Source organism: Choloepus didactylus, chromosome 1 (genome assembly GCF_015220235.1).
Source record: "Choloepus didactylus isolate mChoDid1 chromosome 1, mChoDid1.pri, whole genome shotgun sequence".
Taxonomy (NCBI): Eukaryota; Metazoa; Chordata; class Mammalia; order Pilosa; family Megalonychidae; genus Choloepus; species Choloepus didactylus.
The window spans coordinates 96891899-96913828 of record NC_051307.1 but is presented as its reverse complement, the minus strand read 5'-3'; the positions used below and the strand labels follow the sequence as shown (position 1 = coordinate 96913828).

Here is a 21930-nt window from a genome sequence, read left to right as displayed (position 1 = left end):
GTTCTCAGAGAGATGTCACACTTTAAAGAACCACTATTTTCCTAACCTTTTTACACAGGAAATTATAGTCTACTTATCCCACCTTCTACCACCTCCCCCAGAAGTTTCGATCTAGACATACATTTATTCAGTGAGTTGTAATTCAGCCTAGGGGTGGAGTGTCTGAGATCAAGTTCCTTTTGCTGCGGGGCCAGCCCAGGTCCTGGTGGTTTCTGTAGATAAAAGAGATGCCGATAAATTTGGGAGGTAATTGCCGTATTGAACTGGTCTCCCCCCTCCCTCGACTAATGGAGGCAACCTGGTCCCTTTAAGAGACCAGAAGCTGCCGGGTGTCAGAGCCCGAAAAGGAACCTCTTCTTTGCTCCCCCCCTGTCCCCAAGCAGTGAATGGTTCGCGCCGGCTTATATTTATCCGAGCTCTTCCTCCCGGGCAGCAAGGATGTGAGGCAGGCGAGCCGGCCATCGCGCGCCGCACCAGAGAAGGGAGCGCTGCAAAGGCGGGCAGCCAACCGAGCGGAGCCTGGGAACTGAGCTGAACACCGCGGGAGGGAAAAAAATGAGGTAGCGGCCATCCCCGGAGCCGATCATGAGCGTGCCCTGCTCTCGAAGCCCTGCGCTGCCCTGGCCGAGCCAGCCCAGACAGTGAGCCGGTAGAACCCTGAGGCCCCAGCGTCCAGCGGGAGCGAAGATGCGGTGAGCCACCGCGCGATTGCAGCGCGGGCCCGCCGCGGCCAGCCGGACCCACCATCCGACTGACTGCACTTTGGGAAAGCAGCTGATTCTGGGACCAGCCGGGCAGAGGGGCTTTTTGTCTCCGGCACTCATTGAGAGTGGAGAGCATTGGGCCCTTGGCACGCTAGCTAAGTTTCCGCGGTTTCTGGCCCCAGCCTTCGGGGTTGTGTGTGTATGTGAGGGGGGACCCTTTTTACCTTCGCAGAGGAGTTTCTGCATCCTCTCGCACAAGTCCCTGAGCTTTTTTGGAGGGTTCCCTCTATTTGCACGACCGCAACTAGCATTTTTCTAAGATATTTTCCGCTCCACTCTTGTTCCGTCTTTTTCTCATTTTGTTTGCCTGAGACTTTTTTCCCTCGTCCATGCCCAGGCTGGGGTAATTTTTTTGTAATTCTGTGTATGCGCGTGTGTTGCTGTTTTTTTTCCCCCCACGCGCGCAGCTAAATATTTTCTTTTAAAAATTCTACCTCCACATCCTTCCTGCGGGCTTCCCGACAACTATCCACCTCCCTCCCTACCCTGCCCCCCTCCCCTCACCGGGCCCTCCCAGCAGTTTTATTTTTCGGTCTTTCCCGGGCCGAGCCCGGCCGGGGCGGGTGGCTCAGCAGGGCTCGCACCCGGCCTTCCGCCGTCACCGCCGCCGCCCAGCAGCACCGGGGCGCCCTTCGGAGATGCTGCCGTGGAAGAAGCACAAGTTCGAACTACTGGCCGAGGCGCCGCCGCGGCAGGCGTCCAAGCCCAAGGGCTACGCGGTGAGCCTGCACTACTCCGCTCTCAGCTCGCTGGCGCGGGCGTGCCCCGAAGGCGCGCTCAGCCGGGTGGGCAGCATGTTTCGCTCCAAGCGCAAGAAACTGCACATCACCAGCGAGGACCCCACCTACACCGTGCTCTACCTGGGCAATGCCACCACCATTCAGGCGCGAGGCGACGGCTGCACCGACCTAGCCGTAGGCAAGATCTGGAGCAAGAGCGAGGCGGGCCGTCAGGGCACCAAGATGAAGCTGACCGTGAGTGCGCAGGGTATCCGCATGGTGCATGCCGAGGAGCGCGCGCTGCGCCGCCCGGGCCACCTCTACCTGCTGCACCGCGTCACCTATTGCGTGGCGGATGCACGACTGCCCAAGGTCTTCGCCTGGGTATACCGGCACGAGTTGAAGCACAAGGCAGTAATGCTGCGCTGCCACGCGGTGCTTGTGTCCAAGCCCGAGAAGGCGCAGGCCATGGCCCTGCTGCTCTACCAGACGTCGGCCAACGCGCTGGCGGAATTTAAACGCCTCAAGCGGCGGGACGACGCGCGTCACCAGCAGCAGGAGCTGGTGGGGGCACACACCATCCCGCTCGTGCCGCTGCGCAAGCTGCTACTGCACGGACCCTGCTGCTACAAGCCGCCAGTGGAGCGCAGCCGCAGCGCACCCAAGCTCGGCTCCATCACCGAGGACCTGCTCGGCGAGCAGCAGGAACAGGAGCTGCAGGAGGAAGAGGAACAACCCGAGGGCTGCCTGGAGGAGGAGGAGGACCGTACTAAGGAGGGGGACCCGGCGGAGGAGGAGGCCGCGGCGCAGCGGGCGCTGGTAGTAGCCATGCACTTCGAATGCGGGGACTTGCTGGACACACTGGAGAGCGGCCACGAGGAGGCGCTGAGGGGCGGCGGGGTCTCGCTGTGCCCGGGGACCGGGCCACCGCCTCTACTGCTGGGCAGCGCCGCCGACATGAAGGCCGAGTTGTCGCAGCTCATTAGCGACCTTGGCGAGCTCAGCTTCGGCAACGATGTGCGCAGCCTGCAGGCGGACTTGCGCGTGACGCGCCTGCTGTCGGGCGAGAGCACCAGCAGTGAGAGCTCCATCGAGGGCGGGGGCCCGGACGCCACCCCTGCCATCGCTGGGGACCCGGCCGGCCCCGCCGACGGCGCCAGCCCGGACGAGCCCCACTCGGGCTGAGCTCCTAACAGCCTCCTGCGCACATCTCGCGTGCCACACCGTGACTCTCCACCAGTCGATCCAACACCCCCGCTAACTCCCACCTCCACCCCTCGCCCCAGGAAAGGGGAAATGGGGTACTTGAGGCCAGACCTCCCTTGGGCCCGAGATCCAGAGTACCCCATCCCCTCTTCCATTCAGAAGTTTGGCTCTGTTTGAGGCGGGGCTCAGGCCGTGAGTGAGGCGGGGAGATGTAGGAGAGGGGAAACCCCCACCCAAAAAGAAGGAGACACAGCTCTGGGGCGGAAAGTGGGGGAAAGGGCCGGCTGAGGTGCCTGCGGACCAGCTTCCTGCTTGTGGGACAGCTGGGGCCTGAGGAGGAGGGGTTAACTTCCGCCCACCCCTCTCACCACTTTCCCCCACCCACCCACCAGGGGCCCGGCGTTGTCACTGACATGTCATTAAAAAAAAGAACTTGCTCTCACAATGTTTGAAGCTTCAATGTCACCCCTGCCCCCAGTTCTTTTTGGTGTAAGAGCTTGGGTTGTTTACCTCAGACCCAGACCCTTGAAATCCTGCCAAATTCCTCAAATAACTGTTTTTGGGGGTGGGGTGGGGGGGGGGAGAATGAAAGAAGTTGCATTTTGTTTACATTTAAAAACATCTGATATCTAAAAAAGGAGTTTTTCTTTAGAAATATATACCTTCTCCTGCTCAAAAGATCTCACTCCATGATACTGTGTAAAATATTTTTGCACTGTTGTGAAGTATTTTTGACATCTTTTTTTGTACATAACTGTCTTCTCAGAGCTAAATGTTTATATCTTTTGCTGTGCAAAAGGGACATGTAAAATGTTGTTCAGCTGTATATACAGAAATGTGTATAAAACATTTTGTTATTTTTTACGAGTGGCACTGTTCTGGTTGTTTGCACACTTGGGGAGAGAATAAAGAGGAAAATTTAACAGAACAGGTGAGCGTCTGGCACTGCTGCTGAAGGTGTTTGGCTGTGGGCGGGAGAGGTGTGCCCATCCCCCAGGATGGTGTGATAGGACAGCCTTTGGCCTTTGCAGTGCTGGGAGAGATTAGGGGAAGAGGTCCACTGTATGCATAGTCTGGGATCCTCCTGGATCTCTTTGACTCTGGGTGCTGTTGGCAGGGGCCAGCCTTCTAGAGTACATCCCATATTCTTCACTAAGTCAGTTGTGCAAGCCTGGTCATTTTGAATTAGCATTTGCAGATGCCAGGGTGAGTTCTGTTCCCACTTTCAGACCTGCGAAGTTATTTGTGGAGCAGTGACTTTCAGGGCCTACATGGTTTTACCACCCCTTTCTGTGGATCATGCTAATGATCATATATACACTGAATAATCTTTTAAGCTCAGAGAGCTTTAAAGATGGGCTAGAGACCTAAAGAAAGTCCCCATGGGGCTCTCTCAGGAGTGGGACCATCTCTTTTTCCTGGGAGGAAAAAGGAGAGGGAGTTGACAAATTCCAGTTGTGGGGTGAATGGGACAGGTGGGTTGGATGGGTAGGCAGGCCACAGAGCCTGTTTCCTTCCTTTCTGCAACCCAGGATGACCCAGGAAGGAAATGGTGTGGAGGTCAGGGTGGAGAACGGGTAGAGCTTGGTGTGTGTGTGTGTGCGCACGCGCGCGCACGCGTTAGGGTTCTCATGTTTTCCATGTGATTGTTTCTGTTGTAAACTCCAAACAGATGTCTCTAGTTTGCCTACACCCGATCAGCCAGAGTTGTAATAAGATGCTGCCTAAACTGTGTTCTGCAAATTTTGTTTCTCCTTTTGCCCTTTTGGGCCCCTTCACCTGCATTGATCTCACTCCTGGCCTTCCCCAGTGTCCTGAGGGGGCAGGAGAAGACCACTTTCCTTTGTTTTCATCCTAAATATGTTCTGAGCAGCTAGATCCAGAGGTCCTGAGGAGTCTGGAATTCACTGGAACCATAGAGGAAGGGAGGGTGAAAGATTTTCTTCCTAGTTAAAGGGAGTGGTTCAGGCATAAGACTATCTTTAAAAAAGAAAAGCAAAGTGGGATGGGGTGGGGTGGTGGTGGCTGACAAACGTTTAAAAAATTATTGAGAGTCACTTCTTACAGGCATAGGAGGATAAAAGTTCCAGGCCTTTGTATCTATTTTATTTTGGTTCAGTTGAGAGGCCCTGTTGCTCTCCCTCAATACCTCAGATACATGCCACTGAATTACATTTTAACCCCCAAGATAGAAATCAAGAAAGTCAAATCCCATCTTCCCAGCAGCAGCTCTGTTCTCACCCGATGGGCTGACAGCTGGGGGTGGTGGGGAGCACAAGCCTGTGCGGCTAGATTTCACATTTCAAGCTATTTCCCCACATTGCCAGATTTCTCTGCTGTTTGAAATGGATGAGGACATAAAACAGGTTGAAGATAATAAATAGGTCTAATACTTGGGGGTGGGGCAGGGTTGGTGTGTTAATTCTTATCCAATTTTTGTATCCAGTGAGAATACCAAGGTTGCCTTTCATCTGTGGCCACTAGGACATAGTGGTGGGTTGAAAAGTTCAGACAAAAGACTTTTAAACCAACACCATCAATAAGTATAAGGCAAATATCTCTGTAATGTTTGATTGGTCCTGTTATCTGATTTAGAAATAGGGGAAATTGGGGAAGGGGATTGGAAGTGAAGAGGAGGAAGAAGAAAACAAGCCCAGCTCCTGGTGTCTTTCCCTTTCTCTCCTCCCTTCTACTCTTTTGGCTCTTATCCCCTCTGCACCCCAGGGCTCAGGCTGATGTAACTATAGAAGAGATATGAAGGTGATACGTGATTCACCTCTTCTTACATCTCAGTCTTCCAGGGATGATATCACTAGAGTAAGAGGAGATGTTTTGAATGAAAAAACAAAAACAAAAAAACCCAAAACTACCAATTTGCTCCCGATACATAAGGAAAAGACAGTGACAAAAGCAAGACTAAGTAGCTAGATGAAATACAAGCCCAGAAAGCTGGTTTACTCATTAAATTCAGCTTTTCCTTCTTGTAAGGTGAGGATCATGTTTCTCTTTTAAGTAACCTGATGGTACTTTAAATGAAGTGAGACACTTTCCACATTCTTTCCCAGCCTGAGTAATCCTCCCACATCCAACAAGGCACATTGACTACTTGAAGAACAGAGGGGCAAGAGGGATTGCTTCGGGGTGGCAGCGAGAGTCCATGGAGGAGGCGTTCGTCAATCTCTGGGCACAAATGCCCCATGTCCTTTTGTATAATTCATTGTGTATGTGTTGAGGGAGAAGGAGGGAGGAGTGGGAAGTTGTAAAACAACGGTATTACACACTCTCAACTATTACAGTTTCAGAGCAAGAATACCCCCTCCATATACACACACTCCTCCCCAAAGAAAACATCCCTCTCACTGCCCCACAGTCAACGTAACAATAGATTTCAAACAAATTGGAAAGGCTCTGTTCTACTAAGAAAGCAAAATTCCCTCCCAGGGGACAAAGCTGCTTTTAAGTGTTCTGCTTGTGAAAGGAGAGAGAGCTAGTTGGTAGAATCCACCCCTGGCACCACACTGGAGATTAAAGGACCTCAGGGAGTCACCAAGGATCACAAGAAACATGAAAATTCTCTTAGGAGCAAGTTGCCCTCTTTTCCAGCAGGATTTAATGATTTAATAAGCATCACGGTCTGGCAGAACTCTTTCCTCTGTGTGGTGTGCATCGGTAGCCTTAGCCTCTGCTGGCAACTGATGCATGGCCGACTTAGAAATGTGTGTGAACCCCTGGAGCCAGGAGCCAAGTCTGACGCTTGGGAAACTACTGGGGGCTCAGGCAGGCACGAGGCCGCTGGGGCCAGGACACTCTGCACCCTTGGTCTGTACCGTGCTTTTTTGCACACAGGCACCTCTGGATATGGCTTTATGCTAACCTTTGGCCTTTCCTGTTCCTGCTGGCTCCCCCATATCCGCAATGACCCTGGGACAGAGCTCCCACCATCAGCTCAGAAGTGACCCAATTTGAGCAGCCTTGACTAACTACTATTTTGGTGGTTCAAATGAGTAGATGGCCCTGGAGTTTGGCATGATTCTTTCACTTCTCTAGGAGTGTTCAGCAACACCAGTAAAGGACCTTGTTTCTAACCCCCACCGCCTTCCTTTTCATGTCTGTCCCCTGCTACTTCCTCCAGTTAACACATCACTCCCCTCTTGCTTCTCCTGGACCCAGCTGCCCATCTAGTCCTGGCTTCATTTCTTCTCCTGCCCACAAACCTAGCTCAGACTTTAACTTGCCTTAAAAAAAGGAGAAAGTCTGAACTGTAAGGGAAAACAAACCAAGCACACAGGTATCAGCCAGCACCAATCTTGCAATTCCAGGAGGAGCTCTGGCCCTGCCTGAAGGCCCCTACCCCCCAAGAAATGAACAAAATGAGGTACAGAGGGCTGATGTCCTTCCCAAGTTCAACACAAGGAAGGACTGAGACCCACAGGTCCAAACTCCTAAACCAATGCTCTTTCCACATGTTTCCAGTCTTTATGGCTCATAGTCAATTTTTAAATTTTGGAATGGCAGAAAATGGATTTTCTTTGTTTTATCCTTTCTTTCCCCCCCTGCACTTCATACACGGTAGATGCTAGGTGAGAAATATTTGTGATGCTTTTCATCACTACCCCACCCCCACCCTCAAGTGTGATTGAGTATCTGCTAGACACAAGATGGTGGAGGTTGAGAGACCAGATGTCTGTCTGCCTGGGGAGAATGCTCCTGGTGGATTGGGTGAGAGTCCCCAGAGGAGCTGGTCTCACCCCTGACATCTGGCCTGGTGAGACCACGCCCTAGAAGAGCAAGTCAAGTTTGAGGGTGGGGAAGCTCTTCATGACTATGAATGACTTGTATTCTTCCTGGTAGGCTGAGTTCTTCAAGGACAGGCATGTGTCTTAGACATCTTTGATTCACCACACATAGCACAGAGCCTGGCACCTAGTAGGTGCTCAGTAAATGCTCAGGAAGGAGTAAAGGACTGATTCCACTGTGGGTCTGATTCCAAGCTCAGCTGGAGGAAACAATGTTCTAAGGATATGCGTTTGCTGGGGGTGGGGAGGATTGGGATTTAATCAACTCCTTGGTTCTAAATGGGACAGATTCTATACCCCAGATGTTCTCTGGAACTTATCTGACCTTCTAGGGAGGGTGGTTCTGGTTTGGAGAGTGATGATTTATTTAGAAGTGGCTCTGAATGGAATTGGAGTACCACCTTTGCTCATCCTAGCCCCAAAGTCATTGCTCAGATCCCTTTAATTTGAGGCAAAGGATGTGGTGTGGCAGAAAGCCTGGGAGGCAAGACTTGGGTCCATGTCCTGAAGTGACCTGGACTCAGCATGACCCAGTCAAGTCACTTCCCTCTCTAGCATCAGGATCCTCATAGATACATTGAATGGGTTGGGTTATATCAGCTCTAATGCTCTGAATTGAAGAAGGAGCAAAAGTTAAGCTCAGATGTCTTTCTGTCTTCCCCCACCCCTAGTGGGACAGAATAAAAGAAACTTCTGGCTGTGGGCCAGAAACAGTCTAGGGCCGTGGGGACAGAGTTCATCTTTAGGGCTTGTGTGACCTGGACTCTCACCAGGGCCTAGTGTGGAGGGGATGTTCTCTTGGCCAAACCAGAGCAGGAGTCACCTGTTAGGTGTCCTCTTCACCAACCTTAAAACCTGGAGACCTTCAAATGGAGCCAAGAGGTCATTCTGGAAGCTATTCTTACGCATTATATAGATATCCGTTTTTAGTGCATTAGAATAGCTGGAAGGAAATACCTGAAACTGTTGGACTGCAACCCAGTAGCCTTGATTCTTGAAGATGAGTGTATAACTGTATAGCTTATACAGTGCAACCATGTGATTGTAGAAAACTTTTTGGCTCATACTCCCTTTATCCAGTGTATGGACAGAAAAGTAGAAAAATGGGGACAAAAAAGTTAATGAATAATAAGGGGGAATGGGAGGGTGGGTTGTTTTGGGTGTTCTTTTTTATGTTTATTTTTATTTTTTTTTAATTTTTTAATTATTATTTTAATTTTTAAATTAACTTTATTTACCAAATAAAAAAAAAAAATTCCAAACAAAACAAAACAAAGCAATAGGAAAAACAAATATCCTGAAATAACTTCATTCCTTCCAATATGCTTCTACCATACCAAAAGAAAATTAACAAACCATACTCACACCTGAGCTTTCCCATATCATTAAGATCACCCTCAATATCTTGTCTGTTCTTATTAGATTATTGTTCCCTCTTCACTGGCTGCTGTCTATCTCTAGGTTTCCTATATTCTACAATATAAGATACTTATTTTATATTTTTCACAGTGTGAAAATTTTTTTGGAAATTTTGAAAATGTTCAAAAATTGACTGTGGTGATGATACTATGAATAATTGATTGTACACTTAGGATGATTGTATGGTATGTGACTACATCTCAATAAAATTGCAAGGAAAAAAAGGACCTGGAGACAATGGTTAGTCCTGAAATGGGGACTGGAACTGGAACTAAGGGCTGGATTAGGGCCGAGAGTAGTAAAGTGACCTGCTCAGGTTCACTCAGCAAGTTGGGACCAGAACTCAGGTCTTGAAGTTCTACACTCTTTACCCTGTATCCTTTGGGCTGGGGATGAATTAGTTTAGAAGCAACCCAGAGATTGTCCAAGGAAACCTGGTAGAGTCCAAGTCTATCAAAGGCCATGGGGCCACCTGGTAGCAGGATGTTTTGGTCTCCTAGCAACAGAGACCAGGACCCACCTAAGAAAAGTCGGGGATAAGAGAAAGTTGATAATCTGGGCCAGGATTCCTGACCTTCTGTTACAGCAGACCCTGCCCTGCTCCAGGACCTGCCACCATACCAGACCCTTCCCCTAGGAGGGCTTGCTCTCTGCTGCCTGTTGGGGATTCTCCTTCCCTCTGCACTATGATTAACCAGTAACGGCATAAGAGATCATCACTAAGTCACTCCAGGATCTGCTATCCTCTGTAGCCCTGAGAACCTGTGAATGAGAGACAGAACTTAGAGCTCCTCCAGTCTAATCCCTTTACAATACAGATGAGGAAAGTGAGGCCCAGGTAAGGGAAAGGGTTTGTCCGGGTCTTGCAGCAAGCTTAGAGCACAGCCAGAAACCCAGCTTTCTGCTTTCCTCCAATCTTTTTACAAGATGCCACACTATCCTCTTTCTAAACTCAGCAATAATGCAGGGAACCCCACTTCCTAGGTGACATGGGCCAACCGCATGTGTGTGAAGCTCTCTCCTTACTGACTTTTGCCTCCTCAAACTATTGTTCCTCAATCTACTGAAGTGGTGGATATCCCAGACTCTTACCTAAATGACCTTTTTGGGGGATTGGCATTTTAATAGAGGACTCTTGAAAACAAAAGCCTTTGAGACATAAAAGGCCAAATAAAGAGGGTATTTCAGGTTCTGTGATGGGAAGCAGCTAGAGTGGACAGGAAGAAAGATTTTGTTATAGATGTTTTCTTACTACTATATGCCTTATTCCTAAAGGTTCCATTCTTGCGGCTGAACTCCTGCACAGAGAAAGAGAAAGTGATGTTTTCAAAGTCACATGAGTTTGAGGAAGGAGTGTGGATAGGGCCAAGAGTCCTGCATCGGCACACTCTCAGTTCTGGGTTCCAGTTCAGGGCTTGCAAATGATTCCAAGGCACCATCTACAGATCTACAAGACCAACGCCAGTTCCTTATCCACAGCTGCTGTCCCTCCTCCCCCAAGGCTCCCCTTGCAGATCAGCCTATCTTAGTGATTGCATGCCAACTCACTCCCAGTGGCCCTGATTCCCAGGGAAAACTGGTCACTGGTGCTCACCACCTGATTTCCAGTAGAGGAGCTTGTCTCTTTAAAATAGCAACATGTGATTAGAAGCTATTGTTTGTGCCTGGACCAAACCACCCTGCTTGTCCAAATGAGATATGTAGACACACTGAATGAGCTGTGTGTGGGGCCCGTCTCACATCTGCAACAACTGTTGCAGATGAAGGAAGATTGCAGAGTCTATGACTGCTCAGACCCTTTTGGAGATGTTCACACTGATGAGGTCAGAACAAGTTTCAGTCTTATGCTATTATTTCTGCCACTCCATCTGTCTAACCCAGGCCCTAGCACATGTCCAGTGTTAACTAACAAATGTGGGATTGAGGAGACTGGAGTGCAATTTGGGGAACAGTATTCCTGAGGGTGAAGCTGTAAGGCGTAGTTGAAAGAGAACTACCCCTGGAGACCCGGTTCTAACCCTGGTTTTCCCAAAAGCTCTTTGACCTTGGGTAAATTTCCTTTTAGGACCAATTCTTTCTGTGAAATGGAGATTGTAATAACTAACCAGACTATCTCTTAGGTTGTTTTGAGGCCCCAAATCTAAATATTGGCTAAGTGCTTGGTAAAGTGCAATATAGGAGAAGAGCAGTTGCTGCTGGAATATTCGGATTGAAATAACACAGTCCAGACAAGTCAGCCTCAGTAGGATACCCCCCACCCCAGAGCAAATGTGTTCATGGGCAGGCACATTTTCCATGAAACATATTCCAGGGCCCAAAGAGGGAAAACATGCAAAAATGAAGAAGTAATCTATTAAGAATAGGAAACCGTAGGTGGGCATTTAAATTTCATGCTTTATGCGGAAAGATTATGGGCTAATTTTCCATCTGAAGCTCTAGATACCACCATGTGCTTCACGGCTTCTCTGTCTCCAGCCCAATCTCTTTCATCAGTTGCGGCAGGAGGGCGTGAAGCCTGCTCCATACTCTGCTGGCTTTTTTTTTTGTTCCACGTAATGGGCTTCATTTTGTCAGCATCTGATTATCAGCCGAGATCAGTTATTACTAGTGTGATCAATGTTCCCCTTTCTGTGCTCACGCACACACACACACACACACAAAACCCTCCACAAATATTTGTAGTCATGGTTTCATTTAGCTCTCAAATAGATGTCCCTGAAATGGACACAGATCCCCTTAAAATACTTCTTTAGATTGATTGTTTGGTAAAAATGTGAAAGTTCTGAGTCTATTTGTGGAGACATTATATATAGGTAAAGTGCACCCAGGAGCATTTAGGATCCTGTTGTCCTGACAGTACACTGGTGTGTGTGTGTGTGTGTGTTCCTGTGGGTATGCCTGGGACTGTGCTCAAGGGTGAATACGAGCTGCATTGTAAACCCAGGCTGTTGTTGTTGGCATTAGCATGAAGTGATCAGGGCAAACTCATAGTTCAGTGAGAGAGAGCTATGCTGATCCTCGCAGATTTCTGCCAAGAAAAACTTCAAATCACATCACCCTTTCCTTCCATTGTGCTCTGAGTTTTCTTCGTTTTTAATCTTCAAAGGTCTTCGAACCACTAATAAAACTACCAATTCTCCTTCAGAATGTTCTATATGCCAGTGACCACAATCCAAATGAGGTCTACTATCAGGATGACCACAGATCCCGGGTTGCTCAGGACAGTCCGGTGTATGCCTGAGGTACCCACAGAAATGTAGCTGAGCTACCTTTCACTCTCAAAAGTATCCCAGTCTGGATAATAAATGATATAGTTTCTTTACCTATTACCTAAGTAATTTTCATCCTAACCTGTGCATGTCTTCATATATTCATTTGCTCATTCCTTCCTTCTCTCCTTACGGTGGATCTGCTGTGTGCTAAGAATGGTACTTGGTGGTGGGGTGGGGAAGAAGACAGAGATAAACAAGAAGCAGTTCTTGCTCTCATGGGGATCACGGTGAAGAGGAAAAGGCCAAAATGTGTAACACCAATCCAAAATAAGAAGAGGTCTGGACAGTTTATGTTTAAAGCATTGAGGGAGCACAAGGAGGGGCAGCCAACACCAACGAATGGAGGGAGGGATGTGCATAGAGGACAAAAGAGATGCTCATTCTCTTCAATCATCAAAGTGAAACTCCTTCAAAGAGTCTGACTAGAATCATAAATCTTTGCCTGACCATGGTTCTAGAGAGAACATAGTCCTTCAGAGCGTGTTTGGGGAGTATGGTTTTGAAAGTCTCCTACCTGCATCCTCTTCTCCAGCTTGTACTTCCAAAGTTTGCTTCAGAAGAATATTCAAGTTTTCCTCCTCATTGGTCCATTTCCTGGCCGTGAATTTGGCAACCAGAAGGAATAGAATATGGTAGGTATAACTAACGAGGGTAAAGAATGCTAACTGCTTTAACAAATCCCACGCTCTTACTGGCTTAACGTAATGAAAGTCTATTTCTCACTTATGCAATGTTCAACATGAATAGTCTTGGTTGCATTCCGGAACCCAGCCTCCTTCCACACTGTGACTCTACAATCAACTAAGGTGGAGTTAAGAGCCAAATTGGGCTCCTTGCCTGTTTTGTCTAGGGAAGTTTTGCTGGAACATAGTCACATGCATTCATTTACATATTGTCTACAACTGCTTCCATGCTATCATGGCAGAGATGAGTTGTTGTGATCACATGGCACACATGCTTAAAATATTTACTGTCTGGCTCTTTATAGAAAAAGTTTGCTGATCCCTGGACTAGGGTCTCAGAATTATATCTGAAGCATTTGCATCTGGCTACTGGACAGAGAAAGTGTGCATGCTCATTTGGATGGTTTTCATGGACCAGCACTAGAAGGGTATACAACTTCCATCTACATTCCAGTGGCCAGAACTAAGTCCATGGCTACATGTAACTGCAAGAGAAGGTGAAAAATGTAGTTTAGCTACATGCACAGAAGGAAGGGAAATGGGCTTGGGGAAGAGGTACACAGTCTCAGAAACATAGTGGAGGGGGCATGCCTGGTGCATTCCAAGCCTACTCATACATTATAGATTCAAATCTTGAAAGCTACGGCTTTGACTGGCCCGAACAGGAAATATACCCACTTTGTCCTTCTTCATTTTATGACCACTTGCCCAGGTTTATATGAGCTAAGACTTTGGTGAGATCATGGGGGAAATCAATTATATTTAAGAGTTTGTGAAAACATCAATTTACACTTGGTCCAAAGGGCTGCTATGACTAGCTCATGACCCAGAGCCCAAGTAACTTCTCAGAAATAGATGCTGAAAACATTAGCTCAAGCCTAGAAAGACCTTTCAAGTGGACTTTCTCCCCTCTGGGGGTCTGTGAACTCCTTTAGCCCCCGGGAGCAGATCTCCCTTTCTCCTGAGACAGCCCAGCCCCTGAATGGACAGTCTTGATCCTTGGAAAGTTCTTCTGAGATTTGTCTTCAGGCAGCCTGTCACACCAGGCCCTCTGTCATCCTGTGAGGCACAAAAAGTGATTTGGCTCTTTGTTCCTCAATGTACAGGGCCCATTAGAAGCCCTGCCTTGAGTATCCTTCCTCTCCACTTCCTTGATCAGACCCAGCCACCTGAGGGGATGCACCTTGCCTTCTTCTCACCCACAGAGACCTCTGCTGCCTCCCGACCATGCCCTAGCCAGGGAGCCCAGTCACCTGAGGAGAGGGAAGGCTCTGCTTTCCAAATGAGAGGGGACCTGGATGGACGTGTGCATGGCCACTGTGTGCTCTGGGAAGGCCCTAAGTGAATCCAATTTCCTCCCACAGCCCCACTGAGATACCTCCCTGAGCTCCCACTATCCCCTCTACTAACTAGCCAGACCTTCATACTGGCCTGGAGGATGGGCAGGATAAGGTGGGCTTTTATGTTATTCTTTATCCTATTCATCAATGTTCTAGCACAACATTGCAAATGTAATTATTGGCACTGAAATATTTTTCTGAATCTGGTTAGAAAGGAAAATGTTAGATTGTAAGTATGGTACTAGAATAAAAATTTTTTTAAAATCAGTGGAACTGCCTGACATAAACAGTGAACCCTAAGTTAAACCAGGACCATAGTTGATAATATAATAATAAGAAGGGGCTTTCATCAATTGTAACAAATGTCTCACATCAATGCAGGGTGTTAATAATAGGGTAGTAAATGGGAATCCTGTATTTTGTGCATGATTTTTCTGTAAACCCACAACTTCTCTAATAAACAACTAAAGGAAGAACTGTATAATGCATTTTAGAAATGTTTTAATTCAAAATGGTATTTTTAAAAAGGCTTATGTACCTAACAGACTTATCTGGGAAATCTACTGATATGGGGGTTAATGGAATATGGCATTAATTTATTATAATTATTAAACTTTCATAAGTTTAGTGATAAATCTGTAAATAGTTGAAATAAATGTGTCACTACCAAGAGGAAAAAAAAGAAGGAAGGAAGGAAGGAAGGAAGGAAGGAGAAAAGGAAACAGGAAGCAAGTAATATTTCTTCTAGAGACTAACCACCACCTAGGGGAGAAGCGCAGGACTCGGACTTGGAGGCCTGGGCTTGCATCCCCATTCCATAGGCTCCCAGTATCCCTCAGTGGACAAAGTGATACAGTTCACAAGGTCTGTTGCCCTCATCTGTCAATAGGGATAATTATGCTGCCTTATGGCATTGTGCAAATCAAATGAAATCATGACTATGTCACTTTTTCTGGAAAAGCATGGTACAGATACGAGGAATTTCCATTGCTGTGCCTCTGGAAGAACCTGAAGGTCAGGCTTGGGTTGGGTCCCAGCAGGGTTGGAGAGCATCCCAGAGACAGATTCTGCCTGCATGCGGCTGCTCCTGCTCTAGCCTTCTGTAGTTGATCCTTGGGATTCCTGCTTCCCCAAAAGCATCCTGAGGATGGAGAGCCAATATTTCCTCAGGCTTTGGACCTGTGCTACTGAAGGCCAGACTGGGCTGGGGCGGCCTCACCAGAGGACTGTCACCCAGGAAGGCCCTGATTGTGACGGTCCAGCCCCTCTCCTTCTGAGGAAGCTGTCTTCCTGTCTTTGTGGTACCTTATGACTTGTAAAGGATGTCCTCAGCTGTTTTCTTTCCAGATGTTCACAACCACCCAGTGAAGCAGGCAGGGCTGCATTAAGAACCCAATTTTCAGATGAGAGACCTGGGGCTTAGAGAGTGGAATGGGGTAACAAATAAGGCAATGAACAGGTAGTAGTATCTGCTGTACCTAAATGCTAGATGCTATACCATGTAGCTGCATGCTAAAGTGCTGGGCACTTTAAAACATGGCATCTCATGGTGGTAGAGGAAGTAATGGGCAAAGTTGGGACTGGAATCTGGGGCTCCTGATGCCCAGCCTAGTGCTCTATAAGCATAGAAGAGAGAGCACAGGGCAGAAGGGACTATGGGTAAGACTATGGCTGGGGTTCAAATGGGTGCACAGGCCAGAGAATACTGGGGAGGAGCTGGTGGGGATGGGGAGGGGAGAGTGGCAACAGCTCCCATTATGTGGCTGCCATCAAAGTGCCCGAATAAATAAAGGTTTGCAATTACAGGGAGACATGGGTTTGGGAATCTCCCAGCAGCACGGCCCAGATGTTAATTAAACCTAAAATAGGTCATTATCTCTCTCCTTTGGATTGAATGGAGAGAAACTGATGCAAACGGCAGGTTAGGGACTCGCCCATATGGCTGTTACGTGTTATTATTTCTGGGCTTTAAGAGACACCCAATCTGGGGCTTTGTGCGCTTCTGAGGAGGAGGTGGCCACATTTAAGTCACCGAGTACATTTCCCACTCCTCCCTCACAGTTAAAGAAGGGCCTGACCAGGCACTCAGCATTTGCCCTGTGGCGTTCTGGGGCCACCTGACTTGTGTTCCCACACTGGGGCTGCTACAGAGCCAGATAATGAAGTGTGGGGCGCTGCGGGCTGTCCACCCTAAACATTGCAAGGTAGGGGAGACAGGCAGGGGAGGTACTAAAAATATTTAGCCACCAGCAGGGCATGGACTCCCACCAATCAGAATGGACCCTGGCATAGCACCTAGCCTAGCCTCGAGGCGGCCCCTGCTTAGCTAGGTGTTAACTCTTTGATTGCTGCACTTGTACAAGTGTGTGAGTGGGTCCCAGAGGGGCCTGGGTAGCCAGGGTCACGAGAAGGAATACTCTTGTATTTACCAACAGGTATGGAAGTATTTCAGTAGTTTACCAGTTGTATGACTGTACTAGCAGAATATAAATCACGACAAAGTGTTTTTTAACCTGTGAATTAATTTACAAATACCGAGGATTTTATAATAATCATAGTAACAATATATTATTAATGATATTTAGTTCATTTGCAAATGCACATTGGGCTTTGCGTCAATGCATACATACTAATGGGCTGGGACCGTGGCTAACTCTTGCGTCCCAGGTGCTGGGGAGAAGTGAGTCATTCTTTCTTACGCAGTATCTTCCATCTGCAGGGACTTTGCATTGTTGCAAGGTAGACCGAGTCACCTGTGGACTGGCCATCTGGCCATCTGTGTCTGTCCACCTGTGCAGATCCAGTAACTGGTTGTTGATGTAAAAGTGAGTTGCTTTGGATCCAACCTTTGGTTCTAAACATCAGATGACTGAAACAAAAGCTGTGCTTCCAATATCCTATGCAAGAGTTTCTTTGCTAATTGGTCTGTTCCTCTGTCTCTGCTTATCTACCAAGAATTATAGCACATGTCATTCTTTGGCTGGCAGCTTGGAGCAGTGGTTGGGAATCATTTTCAGGTAAAAGCCGTGGAGTTACTTAGGCTCCTCACGCCCGTCCCTGGCTTCAATCACTCCGGGTGTACCGAGACTCAAGGACACTAAAAAGATTTACTAATTAGACGTTTATTGTGCCTAGAGACCTGGGGATGAAGGCTGCTGAGCTGAGTTTGGCCGTGATGTTGAAGATCAAAGAGAGCTCTGGCTCCCTTCTGAGTCCTGACCTGGTCTTTGAAGGGCTGAATAGTAATAATGATAATGGGGATGGAAAGAAGAGGCTTTGAAATGTCTGTAGTGGCCTAGTTATGCTCTATCTGGGAAAAGCGAGCTGGCGTGAGTTACTTCAATTCTCTCAGCACCTCTGTTAAAGGCTGACTGCATTTTCAGGACAAGTAAGCCTTAGAACAAACAAGCATGCCTGCATGTAAATCCTTTGTGTAGATTTTGGGGAACAAAAACAGCAATTAAGAGAGCCATTGATAACGGCCTGGCCTGCGGTGTCTGTCCATAGCTCACTAGCAGATGTTGTCTAATTTTTGGATTTGCCCAACTGGTAATGAGCCCCCACTTAGCAGGACCTGCCTGTAATGTGCTTTTGCTTTTCTCCTAGATTAACATTCACCACAGTGACTACTATGTTAAAATCTATTTAAATCATCCAGGAATGTTTAGAAAAGACTTTTAAAACATTAGTTAAGTTTCATGAATCACAATAACTAATATTTTATGGCTTACAATGTATTTTTTTCTATCCATGACCTTATTTGGTCTTAAACAGTCCACTGAGATCAACAGAGATTATTTACATTTTATAGATGAGGAAAGTAAAGCACAGAGAGGGGTAATTGGCTTAGAATCATAGTGTCAGGCTTCTTAGTGATTACCGGGTCACAGAGAAAACCCAGCAGGAATGGAAAAAGAGACTTGCCCGAAGTCTCTTAGTAATTGGCACAGAACTAACATGCCAAGGGTGTTTTTTGTTTTGTTTTGTTTTGTTTTTCAGTTTTAAGGAAACTACCTGAAATCCAAGACATCGGCTATTTGATCAGTGACAATCAAGCCTGAATGTTCTTGGGGAAAGGTGACTGGCTGCCCCTTCGCCTTCAGGGTCAGAACCTGACCAAAGCCTTTAACATGGGGTCAAGGGGTAATTTCGAGTCTATGATTTAAAGCAGTGTGAAAGACACAGTACCTAAAGGGTAGGGTTTTTAATTATTCAGGGTAGGGAGTATAGTCTTGGGAGGAGGGGTAGAGGAAACAGATGGAGTTGGTGGGTGGTGGTCCTGGTGACCTCAGACACTACATGCAGTTCTGGAGGGGCTCCTGCTCTGACTCCCTCCCCACCCTTCCCCACAACCTCTCCTCTCTGCCCGGGGCCTTCGTAGGCTTTGGGATGGGTCTTCCCCATTCCCACTGCCTCACCCCTGCTGACCTTCTTCTAGCACCATCTGTTCCCCTCCTCAGACCAAACTAGGCTCTCCCGTTAGGCCAGGACACTGTGCCAGTCATGGAGGGACAGGAAACTTGTGACAGGGTCCTGCCCTCAAGAGCTTGTGATTTCCCGTTGCAAGCGCCTCCACTAAGCTCTCAACAAAGTGTCATTGGAATGTGGAGACCAAAGGGGCTATGGGAGAGGGCTGCTAAGTGGAGAAGATGAGAAAGTCGATGAACCCAGCGGAAGAGTGGGATTTGGAGTGTTAGTGACTGGGGAGAAGGCATTTTAGGCTGTAGGAGTATCAGGGGAGCCTGAACAATGTCAAATGAAGTTGCCTGGGGAGGCTTCAGAGGCCTTTGAGATGGGCCTTGGGCCAGATTGATTTACGGTAGGTGAGAGTAAGGGAAGGCATTTCCCGTGAGCCAAACAGTGTGAGCAAAGGCCTACCTTCTTTTGGGGTATCTTGGCCTAGAGCAGGGAATATAAAAGATGGCCAGTGACCATTTGTGGGCCTTTGTTATCAGGGTCCTAAATGCATACAAAAGCTACATGCTCCTTAAATACATATAGGCATATGGTGCAGGTTTGCCAGGGACTAGTTTATTTTTCTCAGGAGTTTCATCTGTATGTAAATAATTTCCTGAGTCCAGTTGTCATAGTTAATTAGTTACCTTAACAATGACTCAGAAATTGGCATATATTACTTAGCAGAAGAGGAAACTGAGGCCCAGAGAGTGCTTCAAAGACTTGCTGGAGATCACAGTCAGTTAGTGACCTTCATCAGGATCAGAACTTTGGAGTTGGAGCCTGTATTAGTTACCTATAGCTGCATAACAAATATCCCCCAAACTTAGTAGCTTAAAACAACAGTAAAAATTGTCATTATCAGGAATTCAGGAGTGAATTAGCAGGGCGGATCTGGCGTGGGGTCTCTGACAACAGTGTAGTCACAATGTCAGTTGGGGCTGAAATCATCCAGCTGGAGGATCTGCATTCAAGGGTTAGTGCTGGCAGGTTAGTGCTGGCCATTGGCAGGAGGCTTTAGTTCCTTACCAGGCAGGCCTCTCCATGGGGCTGCTCAAGTGTCTTTACAACATGGCAGCTGGCTTCCCCCTGAGTCAGTAGTCCAGGAGAGATCAAGGCAGAAGCTGCAATGTCTTTGATGACCTAGATCAGAAGCCACACATTGTCATTTCCCAATATCATAGTGGTTATGCAAGTGAGTCCTATTCAGTGTAGCAGAGGATAACACAAAAGGCAGAGCTCACTAGGGGTCATCTTAGATGTTGGCTACCATAGAGTCCAACACAGATAATGAGTTAAAATGAAGTCAGAAGACATGGCTCTGCCACTTGGTAGCTAGGGATTCTGGTAAAGGCTCATTTCCTCATCTGTAAAACAGAACTATAATTCCTGCCTTGTTTGCATTTACTGGCTGTGATGAGGACCAAACTGCAAAGCGCAGTACAGATGTTGGTTACAATGATGATACCTGTGCCACCTGTGGTAAAAATAGCAAGACAGAGCATCCTGAATCCTTGCTTATTGATTGCTATTCAGGAAGCACAGGGGATTTTTGCCCCTCTGGAGGAGGCAGCTGCAGTGTGGCAGGTGAGATGGAGTGAGGCTCCCTGCATTTGAAGCTGAGCTCAACCACCGACCAACGTGTATGCTTGGGTTAGAAACTGAATCCCTTTGTGCCTCAGTTTTTCATCTGTTATGGGAATAATGACAGTACTTACCTCACAGGGTTGTTGTGAGAATTAAACGAGATAATCCAGGTAAAGCACTTAGAGCACTGCCTCCAGATACTAGTGGTGGTTTGATACAGATAATAGCCTTTGCTACAGAGTGGTCACAAAGTCTGGAAAAATAGGTATTATTTTATCATGCATCATAATGCAATATCAACAAACCGTTTTTTTACATATTCATCTGTGTTTCCAGACTTGGTAGCCAACCTATATTATGCCCTCTGTTTCTGATTATCCCAGCAATTTACTCTGTGTCCTTTAGCTGTACCTGCAATCCAGCTGGCTGATCTGGAATAAGATTTTGATCTCTCATTAGAGAGAAGACTTTCATTACCTTATTAATGTCAGCCTAGCCTCCAAGCTTCCCCAGATGCGAGGGGCTTTTAACTCTGCTTTCAAGCATCTTGCTCACCCTGCTGGGGCCTCTTATTATGTGAGTACACAGGGCAGCGCCCATGTCCCATGCAATTAACTTCATGTCATTAGTGACCAGCCACCTAATGAATAAAGATACGCCTCACCCTGAAGGAGCAGAGTATCAGACATCACTTAAAAGGCCTCTGAACAACTTGTGAGAGTGTCCTGGGAAAAGAATGTTCCAGAGAGAGAGAGTCTGGGGTTGCAGATGGACCCTATGTGGATATGATTGAACACAATACAAAGCTTTGAGCCTGGAAACTGGAAGCTTTGGTGATGTTTCAATTAATTTTATAAAACGATTCTTTGCAAAATAATTTACTAGAGAGTTTCTATAAATATCCAGCTCTCTGGTTTGTTTAAACAATTTTTTTATTTTTATTTTTTAAAGAATTTGACTCATGTCTTTCTGGAAACACCTAGAATGGCTTTCCCCAAACTGTGTTCCTGGAATACTAATCCAATGTAGTGTTATGAGGTGTTACTTTAAAAATGGTATCAGTGATCAACTGAGCTTGGGAAACACTAGATTAAGCACAAACAGATTTCTTTTACACAGGACTTCTTCGATCCTTTAATTTGCTAATATGTCTTGTGGATCTCTCTGAGGGGGATAGAATCTGTAGTTTTTCCCACACTTATTTGACTACAAACGTTTTTTGGGGGGAACATTTCTCAGAAAAAGTTAATTGTTGGGCCATAGATAGAGGGAATTATAGGGCTAATAAATGGAAACCTACTGTTTTCTTTGCCTGCCACACCTACTTATTTCTGGTAACATCATACCCCTCTTCTGAGAACTATCCCAGCCCCATTCATGTGATCCCAAAGGAGCTGCTGAGTTCTGCCCCTTGGCTGCAAGTGACCCACTTCCTGGCCATAGGAGTGGGCAACAGACCTGGACTGGGCCACTACATCCCTTCTCCAGAATTTGTGGATTGGGACCAATAATTCTTTCTCTGGTAGCTGAGGTTGTCAGATATAAAAGGGTAAAGAGCTGTTCGTTGCTATGTTTTCTACCATTTGAAGGAAGCCATTCTGCAGTGAGGTTTAAGGGTACCAACAGGCAGAAAGAAAAAGATAATAGGAGATGGAGAAAGAGTCCAGATGCATTTAACTTCCTTGTTCT

The 21930-nt window shown here is 47.1% G+C and overlaps 1 protein-coding gene across 1 annotated transcript; it reads left to right on the top strand.

The window, feature by feature from the left end:
- Positions 1-449: 449 nt before the first annotated feature.
- FAM43A (family with sequence similarity 43 member A) lies at positions 450-3617 on the top strand. Its single transcript, XM_037842961.1, has one exon. It carries the CDS (start codon positions 1403-1405, stop codon positions 2666-2668), a length of 1266 nt encoding a protein of 421 aa, XP_037698889.1. The 5' UTR covers positions 450-1402; the 3' UTR covers positions 2669-3617.
- The last annotated feature ends 18313 nt before the right edge of the window (positions 3618-21930 follow it).

Bases quoted from the DNA above. Each gene is read 5' to 3' on its own strand.
- FAM43A (XM_037842961.1), top strand. From the start codon at position 1,403: ATGCTGCCGTGGAAGAAGCACAAGTTCGAACTACTGGCCGAGGCGCCG.